Raw genomic sequence first — 18,950 nt, forward strand, 5'->3', positions numbered from 1 at the left:
GTTGATAACCATTGAATAATGGTCAGAGTCCACATCTGTCCTGGAAGTGTTCTGCAGTTTACTAGCTAACTGTTTTCTTTGACATTTGTCTCGTAAATATTATGCTTATAGTAGAAAAACAGCAGCTACATAATAAAACTAGGAAAGCAGCTGTTTTTTGTCAGTGCAACAACTCTGCTACATTTATTTAAATTTTAACAATACAAAGAAAAGAACACATTACTATTAACTACAAAGATGATACGTTGAGTTGCGGACAGGCACAATGAAAAGAGTATTATGATTTAGCTTTTGACCAATGTCTTCTTGGAAAAAGGGAAAAAAAAAACACACACACACACACACACACACACACACACACACACTCACCCATACACTCATACACATTCATTACCACCATCTCTGGTAGCTCAGACTGGAACTCAGTTGTCATGTGGAACAAAAGCAGCAATCTAGAAGGAGCAGGGAAGGGGAAGGGATAACAAGGTATGGGTAGGAGTGAGAAAAGTGCTGTCTGGCAGAACATGAAGGAACTAGATGGAGGCATGAAGAGTTGCCAGGCGCTGTGTTGGGAGGCTGTTGGGCCAGAAGGTGGGGAGCGGAAAAGGAGTGGAACAGGGAAGAGGGAAGGCAGATGGATGCATTGGCAGAAGGTGCATGCAGTGAGGGTGAGTGTACGTGAATATGGTGGAGGTGACAGGACAGTGGAAGCAGAAAATGTTCTGTGGAGAGTGTGGGGCAGTAGATTATCATAGGTTGCTGCCGGGATAATTTCGTAAATGGAGAATGTGTTGTAAGAATAATTCCCATCTGTGCAGTTCAGAAAAACTGGTGATGGAAGGGGGGATCCAGATGCCTCAGGGTGCGAAGTAGCTATTGAAATCAAGTGTGTAATGTGTAGCCACATGTTGCGCCCAAGGGTGGTCTACTTTGCTCTGGGCCACAGTTTGGTGGTGCTTGTTCATCCTGGTGAACAGCAGGTTGGTAATCGTACCAGTATAAAAAGCTGTGGAATGACTGCAACAGAGCTGATATATGACATGGCTGCTTTCACAATAGTCTTGTCAGTGATGGTGTAGGATAAGCCTGTGAGAGGACTAGAATAGGTAGTGTTGGGTGGATAGAATGGGCAGGTCCTGCACCTGGGTCTTCCACAGGAATGTGATCTCTGTGGCAAGGGTTTGGGATTGGGAGTGGCATAAGGTTGTAATGGATGTTGTGAAGGTTGGGTGGGTGATAGAACACCACATTAGGGGAGTTGGGAGGCATAGTGGGTGGAATGCCCCTCATTTCAGGGTATGATGATGACAGATAATCAAAGCTCTGGTGACAGATGCAGTTCAGTTGTTCCAGTCTGGGGTGGTACTGGACAATGAGGAGGCCATCTTGGAAATGAGGGGAGGGTAGGGGAGGGGGGGGGGGGGGGAATGGCATGGGAGACCTCTTTGTGAACTAGGTCTGGGGGATAGTGCTTGCCATGTGAAGGCCTTGAAGAGACCCTCAGCACACTGAGCAAGGAAATTGTTGTCATCCCAGATATGCTATCCTTCGGTGATCAACCTATGTGGGAGGACCTTTTTGTTGTCTAAGGGATGACAGCTATTAAAATGCAGGTACTGTTGGTGGCTGATGCTTTCATTCAGTGTTACAGTTGTATTCTGTCAGAAATGGCAGTCATTTGTGTGTGAGGTATGCTTGCTTGTATGAATGAACGTGTGCATGTTTTCTTTTCTGAAGAAGGCTTTTTCGCTGTGTGGTGAGTAACAATATACCCTTTCTCTTATCTTGTTTCCATTCCAGCCAGGAGTTTTCTTGAAGTTTTGGTTACCATTTAAACACAAACAGAATTTAATTGTTTGAATTTAGTTATATTGACAACACATTGTACAGAGTTAGTTTTTCATAGGCGCTTCTCTGTTTTAATTTAGATATTGACTCATTTCACATCCTAAAAGTTTCCCTTCACAAAAGAATATGTTAAGCAATGCCATTTACTCCCTTTGCTTAGCCAAATTTATTCTTCAGATGGTTAAAGCAAAATTATATTTTGGAATTAAATGGTGAAGTTATTGGGCATAGGGTTCAATTATTTTAATTCTTGAAAAATATATGTACAGCAGAAAGATCAACAATATCAGCTATTTGACATCCATTGTCATATAAAGGTCTCCTAAAGGCTACTCCATCCCTTACAGTCTTCAGTTACACAATTCGTGTTACTTCTTCCTTTTTTCCAAGTTACCTTTCCATCACTCACTACTTCATTATCTCAGTCTTTTCTTGTCTTGTGGTATCCAGCAAAGAACTTCCTTGGTCTGTGGACCACCCATTTGCCAGGCTACATGTCCTGTTTATTTCATTTTTCATTTCAGATGTAACTACATCTTTGCTTTTAGAATGTTCCCTGATCCATTTGTTTGTTCTCGTAATTCTTCTTCGTAATTCTCAAAATGCACTTTCTGCTACCTTCAGTTTCTCATAAAAAGTCTTACATCTTGTTGCCGTAACACAAATCTTGTAATGCACAGCAACTGTAAAAGTCTTTTTCAGGCACATTGTAAGCATAGTATTGAAAATCTCTGGCAATTTTTACTATTTCTTTTTCTGTTCATCAAGTGATTATTCAAATGCCTTAAATACAACAACTCATTAACTAGTTATGTGACTTCATTGTTAATGTTTACAATTTCCTTTGAATGTGTCCATTACACAAAGCTTACACCCTACTGCAATATAATGAGTACAGACTATAATTTTAAGAAAACACAAATTTTAATTGGAAAAAGAAAAAAGTTTTGCTGTGTTTGTGAAAAAAGAAGCTGATATAAAGCATTATATCAAATGGAACACAGATTTTTATTAATAATGTATAGAGTGATGCTTGTGAAACAAGAGAGAGATTTTGTGTGTGGAAAGACCAGACACATTCTAACAGTCATTTTTGTGTGCAGGTATAATGAGAAGTAATCACGTAAGGAAAAAATGGCAGTATAGTTCCACATATGATGATCAGCGGAATAACAACACAGAATCTGTAAATAAAATGGCTTTGGTAAGTAGTTTACTTTTACTATAAATTTTAAACACAATACCCGTCTCCTTTGCATTGCATTTACTCTGCTGCCCAATGTCAGTGTGTGTGTTCTTCTTTAGCAGCGTATGAAAAGACACTGTCTTAAGATTTACGATGGGAAAAAATGTTCTACTTGTGAAAGAAACAATCCCAAGCCATCTTAAATTATTTTAGTTAATGTATCATGGCTGGTAGAAAACATAACAACAGTTTAAGCCAAATAATGTTTGTTTCATAGAAGGTCTGACATCTTTGCACACAATAAAACAAGAAACGTAGGTTCATAGGTTCATAAATTTCCCAAAACAGGCTCATTTTAAAATACTGGCAGGATGATATCAGCAAAGGACATAAAAATTTAATACAAAAGAATAGTCTTTGTGTAAAAGAGAATAATTAAAATTTAATAACTTGCCTATATCATGATAAGTAGAGATCTTGGGGTAGAAGGATGAGGGAAGGAATCTTCTGTGGACTCAATGGAGATACCGTACTTCCAGCATCCTTATGAGATGGCCATTTGTGTGCAGACTCTTTTATAGTTGTACATTATGTTCTGGAAGTTGAAAGTCACTGCTGTAGGGCTGCACACTTTAAAAAATTTGTCTGTAACTAAGAGATGAGCAAGGGTTGCAAATTCTCCAAATGAACTATAGGCTTACTCTATGCACAAAGAATTTGTGATCATCATTTTTCATTGAAATTCACTTAATATTCAAATTTGCACAGGTATTTTTCAGCAACAATAACTACAAATGAAGTATACAGTAAAGAGGGTGTGATTCTGAACTGTATAATCCATGTCTTCATTGATTGACTGATTGATTTTTTTTATTGGTCTAGTTTTATCAAACAGCACAAATTGTACAACTTACATTGGATAGGTCAAAGGAAAGTTGCAATAATACATAGTTTTAGCATATAGTAGGCAAATTAAAATAAGGTACCTTTCATTCAATTTAATTTCTAAGTAACTTCTTAGTTACATATTCAGAAATTCTCTTACAAAATAGAAACAGTGCTTTATTAGAAATACCTTTAGTTTAATTTTAAATGTTTGTTACGTAGCAATTTTTATTTCTTCTGGTATCTTATTGTGTAACATTACACCAGTGTTTCTGCTCCTCTACTAGTGTGTTGTCTTGTAATATTTCTTATGTATATTTGATTTCCCTCTGTGCAGTAGTTGTATATATTTTTGGTTCTGTATTAGTTTGCCTATTTTCAAGAGGTGGTCTCTAGTGTAGAAGATTGTTTCAGATTAGATGAGATTACTACTTGTTCCACAGATCATGAATACGACACCTCGTAATGATGTGGAACATGTCGGGTTAATAAAAGGTGTCTATACAAGATATTACATTACACAAAATATTACATGTCACTTAATATTTTTATTTTTTTATTTTTATTTATTTATTTTTTGTGGGGGTTGGGGAAATTACCCACTTACTTATCCAAAAATTCATCTTAATTCATAAATGAATAAGCTTGGAACATTCAGGACACCCAGTTCAGTGAAATGAGATTGACAGGACTCCATATATTTAAGGCCACTAATTATTCTTAGGGCTCTTTTTTGCATATTAAAAACCTTTATGCTGTGAGTTGAGTATCCCCAAAACATGTTGCCATGTAGAAGCAGTGGGTGGAACGGCATGTAGTATGCCTGCAGTGCTGTTATTTTGCTTGTTGTAGACCTTATTATTCTTAGACCATAGCACACAGGTTAAAATTTCCTAGATGAGTTATTTATATGTGAGTCCCACTTTTTTGCTGAACCCACAGACCCAATAATTTTGTGACACTTACATTTTCTGCGGATCATTTTTCAATCATGCTAGAATACAGTTTGATTAGATGGAGGAAATAAATCAAAATTGACACATATAGTTTTTTTCAGTATTTACAACGAGTTTGTTTTTGGTTGTAGAGCAGTTAGTCTTTTCATAGAACTGTCTACTGCTGACTGCAGGGTTTCTATGATCGAAGCAGTAAGAAATATGCTGAAGTTATCAACAAATAGGATAGTTTTTGTGGGCTCATATATTCAAAAACATCATCCATACAAATCAAGAAGAGTAATGGACCTAAGATTCAGCCCTGCAGTACACCATATTTGATTGGTAATTCCCTAGAAAGGAAGAAATTGCTACATGTTTTATTCTCCTGTTAGTGTCGAATTCAGTGAAGTATACTTTCTGCCTGCAGTTTTTAAGGTACAGACACAACCAGCTATTTGCTGCTCTTCCTTACTCCTTGTCTTTTTTTCGGGCAGAATATTATGGTCCAGAACATCAAAAGACTTTTGACAAGTCTAGAAAAGTGCCTGCAACTAATTTATGGTGAAGAACGAATTTTAAAGCACACACTAAGATTCAGAATTTCTAAAACGATGTTGTATGGCAAGAGAAGAATATTTATTTGTGTTGTTGTTGTGGTCTTCAGTCCAGAGACTGGTTTGATGCAGCTCTCCATGCTATCTATCTCGTGCAAGCTTCTTCATCTCCAAGTACCTACTGCAACCTACATCCTTCTGAAACTGCTTTGTGTATTCATCTCTTGGTATCCCTCTACGATTTTTACCTTCCACGCTGCCCTCCAATACTACATTGGTGATCCCTTGATGCCTCAGAATGTGTCCTACCAACCAGTCCCTACTTCTAGTCAAGTTGTACCACAAATTCTCCTTCTCCTCAATTCTGTTCAATACCTCCTCATTAGTTATGTGATCTACTCATCTAATCTTCAGCATTCTTCTGTAGCACCACATTTCGAAAGCTTCTATTCTCTTCTTGTCTGAACTATTTATCGTCCATGTTTCACTTCCATACATGGCTACACTCCATACAAATACTCTCAGAAACGACTTCCTGACACTTTAATCTATACTCGATGTTAACAAATTTCTCTTCTTCAGAAACGCTTTCCTTGCCATTGCAAGTCTACATTTTATATCCTCTCTACTTCGACCATCATCAGTTATTTTGCTCCCTAAATAGCAAAACTCCTTTTCTACTTTAAGTGTCTCATTCCTTAATCTAACTCCCTCAGCATCACCCGAGTTAACTCGACTACATTCCATTCTCCTCGTTTTGCTTTTGTTGATGTTCATCTTATATCCTCCTTTCAAGACACTGTCCATTCCGTTCAATTCCTCTTCCAAGTCCTTTGCTGTCTCTGACAGAATTACAATGTCATCGGCGAACCTTAAAGTTTTTATTTCTTCTCCATGGATTTTAATACCTACTCCGAATTTTTCTTTTGTTTCCTTTATTGCTTGTTCAATATACAGATTGAATAACATTGGGGAGAGGCTACAACCCTGTCTCACTCCCTTCCCAACCACTGCTTCCCTTTCATGTCCCTCAACTCTTATAACTGCCATCTGGTTTCTGTACAAATTGTAAATAGCCTTTCGCTCCCTGTATTTTACCCCTGCCACCATCAGAATTTGAAAGAGAGTATTCCAACCAACATTGTCAAAAGCTTTCTCTAAGTCTACAAATGCTAGAAAAGTAACTTTGCCTTTCCTTAATCTAGCTTCTAAGACAAGTTGTAGGGTCAGTATTGCCTCACGTGTTCCAATATTTCTACGGAATACAGACTGATCTTCCCCGAGGTTGGCTTCTACCAGTCTTTCCATTCATCTGTAAAGAATTTGCGTTAGTATTTTGCAGCCGTGACTTATTAAACCGATAGTTCGGTAATTTTCACATCTTTCAACACATGCTTTCTTTGGGATTGAAATTATTACATTCTTCTTGAAGTTCGAGGGTATTTCGCGTGTCTCATACATTTTGCTCACCAGATTGTAGAGTTTTGTCACGACTGGCTCTCCCAAGGCTGTCAGTATTTCTAATGCAATGTTGTCTACTCCTGGGGCCTTGTTTCAACCTAGGTCTTTCAGTTCTCTGTCAAACTCTTCACGCAGTATCATATCTCCCATTTGATCTTCATCTACATCCTCTTCCATTTCCATAATATTGCCCTCAAGTACCTTGCCCTTGTGTAGACCCTCTGTATACTCCTTCCATCTTTCTGCTTTCCCTTCTTTGCTTAGAACTGGGTTTCCATCTGAGCTCTTGATATTCATACAGGTGGTTCTCTTTTCTCCAAAGGTCTCTCTAATTTTCCTGTAGGCAGTATCTATCTTACCCCTAGTGAGATAAGCCTCTACATCCTAACATTTGTCCTCTAGCCGTGCCTCCTTAGCCATTTTGCACTTCCTGTCGATCTCATTTTTGAGACGTTTGTATTTCTTTTTGCCTGCTTCATTTACTGCATTTTTATATTTTCTCCTTTCATCAATTAAATTCAATATTTCTTCTGTCACCCAAGGATTTCTACTAGCCCTCATCTTTTTACCTACTTGATCCTCTGCTGCCTTCACTACTTCACCCTCAAAGCTACCCATTCTTCTTCTGCTGTATTTCTTTACACTATTCATTTCAATTGTTCCCTTATGCTCTCCCTGAAACTATGTACAACCTCTGGTTAGTCCATTTATCCAGGTTCCATCTCCTTAAATTCCCATCTTTTTGCAGTTTCTTCAATTTTTATCTACAGTTCATAACCAATAGATTGTGGTCAGAGTCCACATCTGCCCCGGGAAGTGTCTTACAATTTAAAACCTGGTTCCTAAATCTCTGTCTTACCATTATATAATCTATCTGAAACCTGTCAGTATCTCCAGGCTTCTTCCATGTATACAATCTTCTTTTATGATTCTTGAACCAAGTGTTAGCTATGATTAAGCTATGCTCTGTGCAAAATTCTACCAGGCAGCTTCCTCTTTCATTCCTTAACCCCGTTCCATATTCACCTACTATGTTTCCTTCCTTTCCTTTTCCTACTATCGAATTCCAGCCACCCATGAATATTAAATTTTCGTCTCCCTTCACTACCTGAATAATTTCTTTTATTTCATCATACATTTCTTCAGTTTCTTCATCATCTGCAGAGCTAGTTGGCATATAAACTTGTACTACTGTAGTAGGCTTGGGCTTCGTGTCTATCTTGGCCACAATAATGCATTCACTATGCTGTTTGTAGTAGCTTACCCGCACTCCTATTTTTTTATTCATTATTAAACCTACTCCTGCATTACCCCTATTTGATTTTGTATTTATAACCCTGTATTCACCTGACCAAAAGTCTTGTTCCTCCTGCCACCGAACTTCATTAATTCCCACTATATCTAACTTCAACCTATCCATTTCCCTTTTTAAATTTTCTAACCTACCTGCCCGATTAAGGGAGCTGACATTCCATGCTCCGATCCGTAGAACGCCAGTTTTCTTTCTCCTGATAGCGAAGTCCTCCTGAGTAGTCCCCGCCTGGAGATCCGAATGGGGGACTATTTTACCTCCGGAATATTTTACCCTAGATGACACCATCATCATTTAACCATACAGTAAAGCTGCATGCCACCGGGAAAAATTACAGCTGTAGTTTCCCCTTGCTTTCAGCCGTTCGCAGTATCAGCACAGCAAGGCCGTTTTGGTTAGTGTTACAAGGCCAGATCAGCCAATCATCCAGACTGTTGCCCCTGCAACTACTGAAAAGTCTGCTGCCCCTCTTCAGGAACCTCACGTTAGTCTGACCTATCAACAGATACCACTCCGTTGTGGTTGCACCTACAAAGCACTATCTTTATATTTAATGCACTGATCCCATTCAGCAGAACCTCTAATTTGCTCAGGAAGATTGGCACACTTACTCTTGATGCTGTACATATGCTAAGAATTATGATATTAAGCTTTGGCAGCTTAGTAATGGGAAGTTGAAAGTCTTTTTCAGTCGGGTCAAAATAACTTTTATTGACATCACAAAAATTTATTTGCTGTTTGACAGAGATAACAGAGCCCCATGTTTGAAGAAATCTCAGCTAAAATTACTTGCTGAGACTGAGATTAATTTTACTTTGTTATTTCATAGCCAATATTCAGTAATGCAAATTACGTCTACATTTAGTTTATACTGTAGGGCAATATAGTAATTTTATTCATGAGTAACTGAAAATCAAGGCATAACACAACAAACTCCGGATACTTGGAGACTTTGGTTGAAACAGTTTCTATTCCTTTTTCTAATGGCATTTCTAATTCAGCACTTACCTGAAAGAAATTCCAGTGTCTTTGAGTAAACCAGGAGAAAAGTTATGGGTAACTCAGTTCCATTTGGGTCATTCAGCGGGCTGAGCCATTTGATGCATCACAGTATAGCCCCCATGTGTTCACAGATGTAGGTAAGAGGCAGATTGTTTTAAAAATGGATCTATCTTGTTAGAAAAATTTACTCAAATAAATGAAATTGGTTTTCATGATATCACACTACTAGCTTACAAATCTGACATTGCCCCACTATTCATATTGCCAATTTTGTGTTGGAAATGAGAACAAAAAAGGAATGTGTTTGTGGTTTAATATCCCAAACAGCTTCTGTATGCTGAGTGCAGCTGCTTTGCATGTCTACAATCGTACAATCACAGTGTCTCTCCTCTCTTCATAGTCTATAGATGGTGATTGTTTTTGTCTACAGCCATTAGCACTTTGCAGTTGAAAGCTGTCAAAAGTGCTGCCAAGTATCAGAGATTTCTTTAGCTTGACTCGAGTGTGGGAGTGACATATTAGTAGTAAAGAGTAAATATATTAAAACTTCATACATGATGTGACATTTTTTCATGCTTCTCAGTGTTTGACGTAATACCTCTTCAACTGCGTGTCGTACAGTGGTATATTTGTATAGGTACATTCAGCTGCATATTTGGATACTGTCTGCAAAGCATGTTGTGAATAGATTTAGTAGCAAAGCAGTAATAAATTTAAACATCATGCACAATCTGACAGTTTTTCACACATATCAGTGTTTGACCTCCTATCTCTTGAACTGTGTGTGGTAACATGGTATAAATTTGTAGATACATTTAACTACACATATGGATACTGTCTGTGAAATTTATTGTGAATAGATTTAGTATCCCAGAAGTAATAAATTTAAAAATCACACATGGTGTGGTAGTTTTTCATGCATCTCATTGTTTGACATCATATGTCCTGAATTATGATAGGCAGGTAGTTCTTACCCTGACAGGGATTGTTGCCAGACACTAAGGGATATGTACACCAAGTTTGATTGAAATTGGTTCAGTGCTTTAGGAGGAGATGTGGAAAACCTGCACATATGTTTTTACAATATATATGGATTAATTATTTCAAGAGTCTCTTAGCTCCTTTTTTTAAGTGAAGAGTAAAGAGGGAAATATGCAGCTAACTTGCCAAACAGTGAGTGAATTATATTTTCTTGTGTATTTTCAATTGTTATTGTCATATAGTTCCTGGGTAATGTTGCCCTCTGTTCAGAATACCATATCAGAGATCTGAAGGTGTTAACTTATAAAATACCCAGAATTCATTCCATATTTGGAGCTATATCTTTTCTGCTTTCTTAGTGATTAAATAAATTGCTAGGGGAAAATGGTGAGTGATGTAAAAGTGATTTATGAAAGTGAGATGTAAAAGTTGAGCATGCAAGTGAAATCTTTTAATTAATTTTTTTATCCAGCATCCTTTAAAGTTTTTAGTATGACCTGATAGGTGGACTGCAAGCTTTCATTTACAACTTAAAACATCAGAAAAGATTCATTTTTGGGATCAGTTAAATGTAGTTTGAATAAAACACATTATGAGAGATTATAGGTGCTCTATTCTACTTCTTTAGATCTGCTACACAGTTTTTCCATCTTTGTAGAGTAAGCAGGAATTTATCAGCTGTGTTCTAATTATCATCCTCTTCTCATCTGATTACCATGTGATTCTTGATAATACTTTTATCTTGTCACACTTTTTGTTTTGTAACAAATTTTTGAGGCTCAGTGTATTACTTACTATAATTATTTAGGAAAGTTTTTGAATAATTTATTGTTGCTCATAGTTAGCTTCTACTTTATTTATTATTGTCAAAGAATTAATTGAATTGATCTGTTGGAAAAGGAGTCACTTATTTGTCAAATTACGCTTACTGGAGTTAACTGATCTTGTCATTTGGTATAACGGGGGGTCATGTACCATCAAGAGAAGCACTCGATAGAAGGATATTGAATTAGGAAAGGGGCCATGTCTGTGTAAACAAGCCTGTAGTGGAGCTGTTCCAATAAAAAAGAAGAATCTAAACTATGTAAAGAAAATTTTACAGTACATACCCGACAATCAGAAACTATTTTATAACGGTAGCTGCTAGTGGCCAGCAAAGGATGGATAAGATAAATGTGGAGCATATCCCCCTTTATGTAAAATGAAGGTGGAGGAGGGAGAGGGGAAAGTAAGTGAGGAAACTGTTGATGTCAGCTGCATCGGGTCTTCATGCAGAATCAGCAGCAACGATTGCAAATGGGTACCAGACCGGGACATGAACCTGGGATCGTTTGCTTACTAGGTAGTTGTGTTAACCACTATGCCACCCAGACACAATGTTTATCAAAATTGTGCCAACTGTCTTGGCACAACTCTTGGCCAACCCACATTTCCACATACCTCCACCTATCCGCAGTGTCCGTCCATGTCCTCCGTGTGTGCTACTTTGAGATACCCACAGGAGGTCGAACATTTTTGTGTATCCACACTGAAAGTAGTGAATTCATTGCCTGTTAAGGCAAATCAATTATATGAATATGTTGTGTCTGTTTTTCGGACATGAAAGAATAGACATCACACATTCATATCATACATACCTATGCTGTATTTTACCAGTGGTTGGGTGCATTATGAATAAATCTATATGCTCATACCACACTCTTTTATTGCTATAATCAACATGACTAATATAAACTTGCATAACACAATCCCTGCACTGTAAGCAGAATGCCACTTGCCTCATCATCATCATCATAAAGTTCAGAAAGGGGTTATCTCCAGACAATCAAACTTGATTACTGACCACAGTTGATGGCTAGAGTATGTTGTTATGGTGGATATTATTTCACCCTGGAGCCAATTGTTACATGGCAACTCCACAGCATCATGCTTAAACCTATTCTGTAGTAAAATGGTTTTTCTTTTTTCTCTTTCTTGAAAAATTTGCTTTCTGGAACATGACCCCTTTTCTAACTCACCAATTCAATTAGAATCATATCAAATCATGTGTAAATATTTCTTTCACGTATTATTACTCATGAATTGTGACATTTTATTTTCCTTGCCTAGTATTCTTTGGTAAGATATTGTGTGCAATATTACATCACGCAAAGAACTTTGTTGATGATAAGGATCGTTATGAACAGTGAAAACAGTTTACTTTTTAAAGTATCACAAATCACTGTTGTTAATGGGAAACAGAAATGTGTAACATATATGACTAATTAATAGAATCTTTATTTTGACTGAACCATGCTATTTATCTAGGGTCCTGAGCCTTTATGTGAGGAGAGTTTGTGTTTACAAAGTAAAACTTACAATGAAGACACCAACAAAGCACTTATTTCAGCAAGTCACTTGAATAGTGATAAAACTGCATCCAAGTATAGCACTGTTAACAACAAAAAACAGTTACAAGATGTTTCCAATGGTAATTTAAATGGTGCTGTTCCATCTGATACGGGTAAGATAAGTTCTATATCTAAATTTTTCTCTGTATATGACAAATTTTCTGTCTCTTCTCTACGTAGCTAAAAACTATTTTGTTACTTGTGCCTCGCATTGCATAATTGATATTATTAGAAATAGTCAACTAGAATTTCATTTTGTTCATAGGTTCTTCCAACATTGATTGGTAGAAAAATTTAATGTTGTGAACTTGAGTTTACCTGCATATAAAATATTCAGACAACTTTCAGGAATGCTGGTGGGTGAAGTCTTTGACAACCACTATTATTTCAACAGGTGCACACTCTTGTCTTTTTCAAATTATAAATGCTATGTGAGAAGGGTACACAAGGAAATTCAAAATCATGTTATACAGAGCACATGAAGAAAGACCCCTCCCCCAACTCTCTCTCTCACACACACACACACACACACACACACACACACACACACACAGAGAGAGAGAGAGAGAGAGAGAGAGAGAGAGAGAGAGAGAGAGTCTCCCTCTCTCTGAACACTACCTCCTCAGCATGACCAAAGACGACCAATGTGATAGTGATCATTAATCACCAACGAGTGAGATAGCATTCATTCTGTCCCCGTGTTATTTGACCAGGGAGACAGCAGAATTTAAACAAAAACCACCACCTCTATTTATAAGGTCTCTTGCTAATATAATCTCAAATGCTTCCTTATTTATGCCATCCTAGTAGCTGGAAGTGCGTGCCAGTATCTTATGTGTAGTTGTGTTCTACAGGATAATCAGTGCCAAGGTAATGTTCTGGGATAGCAGATTTTTTAGCTGTTGTAAATTTATATGACACTTATGCACAGTATACCATTCCTCCATGGTTCTGAAAGTCTGACCCGTCTTATTACATGCCACAACTGCAGTGGATATTGTTGATAACCACATGATGCAAAGCAAGATCATCATTATGGGACCTAAAAGGACCTTAATCTTAGATGGAGGTCCAGAAGGTTTCAAAAACACATTCACATCATGCTTCCGCAGGGTACAACCATTCCTATTGGAAAACTTACCTGTGTAAGGGAAAAAGGCTGTAGACTTTTTGTGGTACCTTGTAATTTTCACCACCCGCCCATTTCCTTGTTGGTCGATAGCATAATGTGTATCTGATCTGTCTTTCACTATAACCATTCTAGTGAAAGGTCACTTTTATGTGGGCTAACTCAGCTGACAAACTTTCATTGTCTGAGATGTTGTGGACTCTACAAACCAAGATACAAAGTATCCTTCATACTGAACCAGATGTCGACAGCTATCAGTCTGAAAGTATAAGTCAGTGTGAGTTTGCTTCTCATAAATTGCATTTCAGAAATCTTTCTCCTTATCAACATATCAAGGAGGGAAAGGCAGCTATCATTTTCTCACTCTGTCATGTAGCAAATATTCAGTTGGACTAAATTCAGATTTTCTATAAAGCTGTTTAAACTCTCACATCCGTGAGTCCAAACAACAAAAGTATTGTCTACATATCTGAAAAGGAGGAGGTTTCAGTGTCCCCCAACTCCAGGGCATGTACCTCAAAATCTCCCACGTACAGTTTGGCAAAAATGGGTGATAAAGAACTCCCCCATCACAACTCCATCTGTCTGTACATAAGAATCAACACATGTCAAAAAAGGTTCCTTAATTCTACATCAAACCTAACCTCAATTGGAGAAATGTGAATGAAGAGAGACACCACATCGAAATATAGGAAAAAATCACAGACATTGAAACACAATCCCTCTAATTGATCTAAGAAGTATGCTGAGCTCTTAATGTGATGCACTCACAACCCAACAGATGAATAGTGATGTGGAAATGGAAGTGGATTAATAATTGCTTGAATAATTGGAAAAACTGATTAAAAAGAATAGTTGAGAAAATCTTGAAGGTAATTTATGAATCTGTGTACAATCTTGGGTGAACTTTAATGGATGCCAATATCAACAGACCTTGAATGTCATTATATTAAAGGTCAATAAACTAATTGCATTATGTATGGTACCATATAATCACCGCAAGCATTGAAGTTGTCAATCTGTCTATAAGTTCTCGAACACAAGAAGCACAATATTTTAAGCATAAGTAAATCGAGTTCAATAGGTGCCTATCAAGTCTGAGTCATTACCTTCACATTAATTCCATTGTGTTTAGTCTTGAGTGTGACAATGTTTATGTAGGGACACTCTTCTAGATATGGTGTTAACTACTCTTGTCTGCACTGAACTTCTTGATCCAGGATCTCAGCGGCGAGTGAAATGATGAACGTATAGGATTTGAACTTATTACTGTGCAAATAAATATTCCTTTTCTAATAACTTTTTATAATACTTTTAATGAATGGTTAAAATACACATTTTTAACAATGCTCGTATGATGGGTCCAAGCATACGTCTATACGCTACCACTTCCTGAAATGAAAGGGTGAAGGTACATGAATTAATAAATTGAAGAGTGAAGAGTGTATTTATTATTTGTTTCATACAGATATTTAATGATGTATCAAAACATTATCCTTGCTACAAAACAACTCATTAATTTACATAAAGAAAAGAAAGAACAATAATATGATTCAGTACAATTGCCCCTCACTGTGCACTGACATTGTACAGAGGTGCCCAGTGGTTGAGCTTATTTCCCTTTTTGAGGTTTGATAATCCTGGCCGGTATGGACATAGCCTTTATTTTCGGCCATTGGAGTTATCGTGAATGGTTAGCAATTTATATGGGCATGTCAGCTTATTTTAACACATGCATGTATAAGTTTTCTCACCTAACAAAGTGCATGCTGTAACCATATAGTCCCATTATTGTCAGTTAGCATCTGCACAGTGTTTAGCTTACGAAGTATGCGTGCGCAGCCCTACATCCGTTATCATCACAGTCCATGCTCACATGTCCAGTATGAGGCCAGAGTGTCTGTCGTGCATTTACAGTGGCTTTCACTGCACAAATTTGTGAAGCTTGAGTTCAGCGGCATGATCCTTTGTGAATTCTTTGATGCGGTGACAACTGGTTTCCATATCAGTGGCCCGAGGAATGTATTTCACCTCGCCGCTCTCTCTTATCCAGTGGGGAGACCAGCTGTATGTCTGACATCCGTCAACAAGGTAAGTTCCTTGTTGCTTTTACAGCATTGTTGGGTGCAGAAAGTTCGTGTTAAATGGAGTATTGCCATTTTTAGTTTACGATGCACCCATGCACATATTGATTCAATGCACATACACTTGGCACTTTGCAGCCAAGTTTCGTATGTTTTTGTGCTTTGTTTTTGAGCTCTTTCATGCTGTTGCATATGTAAAGTTTCTTTAGTGTCCTTTCCACATACCGTACACATAACATAATAAAATACAAATACAATTACAAAATACACTTACCCTATTCATTTGCTGGCATGCCCTTGTCATCACTCATATACGTTATAATCTGTAACATATTCTATCCCCTTTTTATATACCCGGTCATTACTTGTCATTTAGTTTTAGTACTACATTTTTTAAGATTTCATTTTCGTTACAATATTCGATTCCAGTTATATGACTGCATATTTTACACTCGTTTGGCTACACATGCTTCATGTAACATTCATACAATAATAGATTCTGTTTTCATTTACAGCATAAATTGACATACATTTTATTTCAATTTACAGTGACTTCTTGCTGGAGCATATTTATCAATTCAGAAAAAAATCAAAGAAGTAAACAATAGTCATTTAATAGATACTACGTGCTGTTCAGATAACTACGCATGGCCTCGCCTCTCTAGCAGATCTAATGATTTGGGGGAATATGGGGGAGGAAGTACCAGAGAAGTTGGACGTATGGGAACGAACAGTACAAGAATATGGGATGAATTTTAGTATAAGGAAGACCAAGGTTATTATCACAACAAGAACAAAAGAAAGAGGAACAACTGTAATGACAATTGGTGCGGAATGATTGAGGAGAGCAGAGAGTTTCGAGTACCTAGGAAGCCTGATACAAGAAGATGGAAAAAACAACAGAGAAATAAACGAGTGGGGACTAAAGCAGAAGCATTTCAGAAGAGTGTTAGAAACCTGATATGGAGCAGGGGTATACCCCAAATCAGTGAAAAGATTATATACTGGTCATACTATGTCCCGATCCTAACATATGCATCCGAAACCTGGGTTATGAAAGGAAGAGAGAAAAGCAAAGTACACGCTAGTGAGATGAAATTCTTGAGGAACGGTACTGGAGTGACAAATATAGACAGGTTAAGAAATGAGAGGATCAGAGAGTCAATGAAGGTGGAACCATTACAGGAGGAGATAGAGAAATCAAGGTTGAGATGGTATGGTCATGTTAAGTGAATGGAGAAGAGGAGGATACCCAGGAGAAGAGGAAGACAGAGAGACAGATGGCTGAAAGCAGTGGAGGAATGCATCCAGAAGAAAGGAAAAGACTGGAGCAAGGTGAAGCTAGAGACATTGTGGCTACACGGAAGATGATGGAGAGGCCTATGTTCCAAACAGACCCAACTAGAGGCTGGAAACTGTCCAAGATGATGATGAACAAATGTGCATAAAAATTTCGATATAATTCAGGTGTTTGATGCTTTCATGGGTAGTCAACACTCTCTGTAGTTAGGTTTCAACCCCTTGATTATTTGATAGTACTCAGCCTTACTTCAGCATTGTGATACGTGAAGTAATGCTACTGTTTTCTTCTTCACATACTGTCACACTATCACATTCATACATATCATAAACTTACAACTATATTTACTTGTGGGGCGGTCCTTTCTTATGTTTGTATGGTACCTAACATTCTACAAGCATTTATCTTTCTTCACTTTAGGACGTGTCAATGCATCGTTCTGTGGAAGAAAAAACTTAATACTATATTCAACCATGTATTCATTTATTTCAGTGTGCAGTCATGTTATCACAAAACTTATTTTGTGTCATGTGTGTGTCTCTACCTACCTTATAAATCTGGAACATAAGGTGTATTAGAGGCGTGGTGCGACCTCTTATTCAGTTTGCCACTTACACCGTGCTTGCTTGTTTACCTTCAGCAAGACTTTTCTCATCTATCAAGTATGACTAGTGCATGCACTTTCAATACTTAAATTTGTAAATATTGTACATACATAGATATAATGTGTATAGTAGTGTAGCTTAAGTAAATATCTCGTAGTGTAGCGCCCCTTTCCTGTGTCGTGCGTATGTAATCCCTAGCTTATCCGTGTGTGTGTGTGTGTGTGTGTGTGTGTGTGTGTTGTAGGTAGTCGTAGTATAGACTATCCCTTAATTTTCTGTGTCACTGTTTATTTGATAGGCTGTACAAATGCTAGTATGGGCTGCAGCTCATCAGGTTTGTTTGGTTTGGGCACTCCAACTCTTCCAGCTGTGCCTGTCTGGTGCGCATGCTCTTGTGGTTTGTTGATTAGCTTGCTCCTCAGTGCACATGCACAGCGTCACTCTGCTACCACTTGCGTCAAAGTGAGTTGCATATTGCATTGCACGATACTGTGCATTTCGCAAGTTCATTTAATTGTTTACAACTTGGCTACGCACAAGATCAAGGGTTCTATTCAGAGTATCGCTATCTCTAGACACATAAAAGTAAAATTCTTCCTTTTTACAACCACTCATCTTATCATTTACACATTTGACATATAAGAAAAACTACAAACAAAAATTTTCCTTAACAACTAACAACATATAGTCTGGAATGTACCTTTCCAGCAACCGAAATCTAATATTATTGTACAATGTTATGAGAAGGAAAGTTGCTACTCACCATATAGCGGATATGTTGAGTTGCAGATAGAAACAAGAAAAAGACTTTCACAATTAAAGCTTTCAATCATTGACCTTCATCAACAATAGACACACACACACACACACATACACACACACACACACACACACACACACACACACACACACACACACACACACACACACTCACGCAGATGCAACTCACAGAGGACACAGATGAATAGCGCGACTGCAGGGACAGGGACTTATCCTTTGCAAGCTTGCTGTGAGACTCACATTCCCAACTGTCCACAATTCTACAGGTGTAATGTACCTTATAGACATTTGCCCATCCACTCATTACTCGCGCACACTTTGGTGATTCCCGTAAGAGTTTAGGCAAACTGCGCGCATTCGCACAGACGGAGGTCAATGGCTGGGTAGCCTTTAACTATATATGTGAAGACAGTAACTGTTCTCGAAAGAACAGAATGCCGCTGATGACCGTGCAGCTTTTCCCTGGAATAAATGATAACTAACTGAAAACTCTCA

General features: G+C 37.7%; 1 protein-coding gene across 5 annotated transcripts in view; it reads left to right on the plus strand.

Annotated features, from left to right (window-relative positions):
• LOC124795103 overlaps positions 1 to 18,950 on the plus strand; it is a 357,029-nt gene that overhangs the window by 217,095 nt on the left and 120,984 nt on the right. For all 5 annotated transcript variants that reach the window (XR_007016643.1, XR_007016644.1, XM_047258949.1 and 2 more), the window contains exons 7-8: positions 2,952 to 3,052; positions 12,475 to 12,670. Coding sequence is in view for 3 of the 5 variants with exons in the window: in XM_047258949.1 (XP_047114905.1) it covers positions 2,952 to 3,052; positions 12,475 to 12,670 (297 nt within the window). In the remaining 2 variants the exon portion in view is untranslated. The remainder of the gene's footprint in view (positions 1 to 2,951; positions 3,053 to 12,474; positions 12,671 to 18,950) is intronic.

This window comes from Schistocerca piceifrons, chromosome 4, assembly GCF_021461385.2.
Source record: "Schistocerca piceifrons isolate TAMUIC-IGC-003096 chromosome 4, iqSchPice1.1, whole genome shotgun sequence".
NCBI lineage: Eukaryota > Metazoa > Arthropoda > Insecta > Orthoptera > Acrididae > Schistocerca > Schistocerca piceifrons.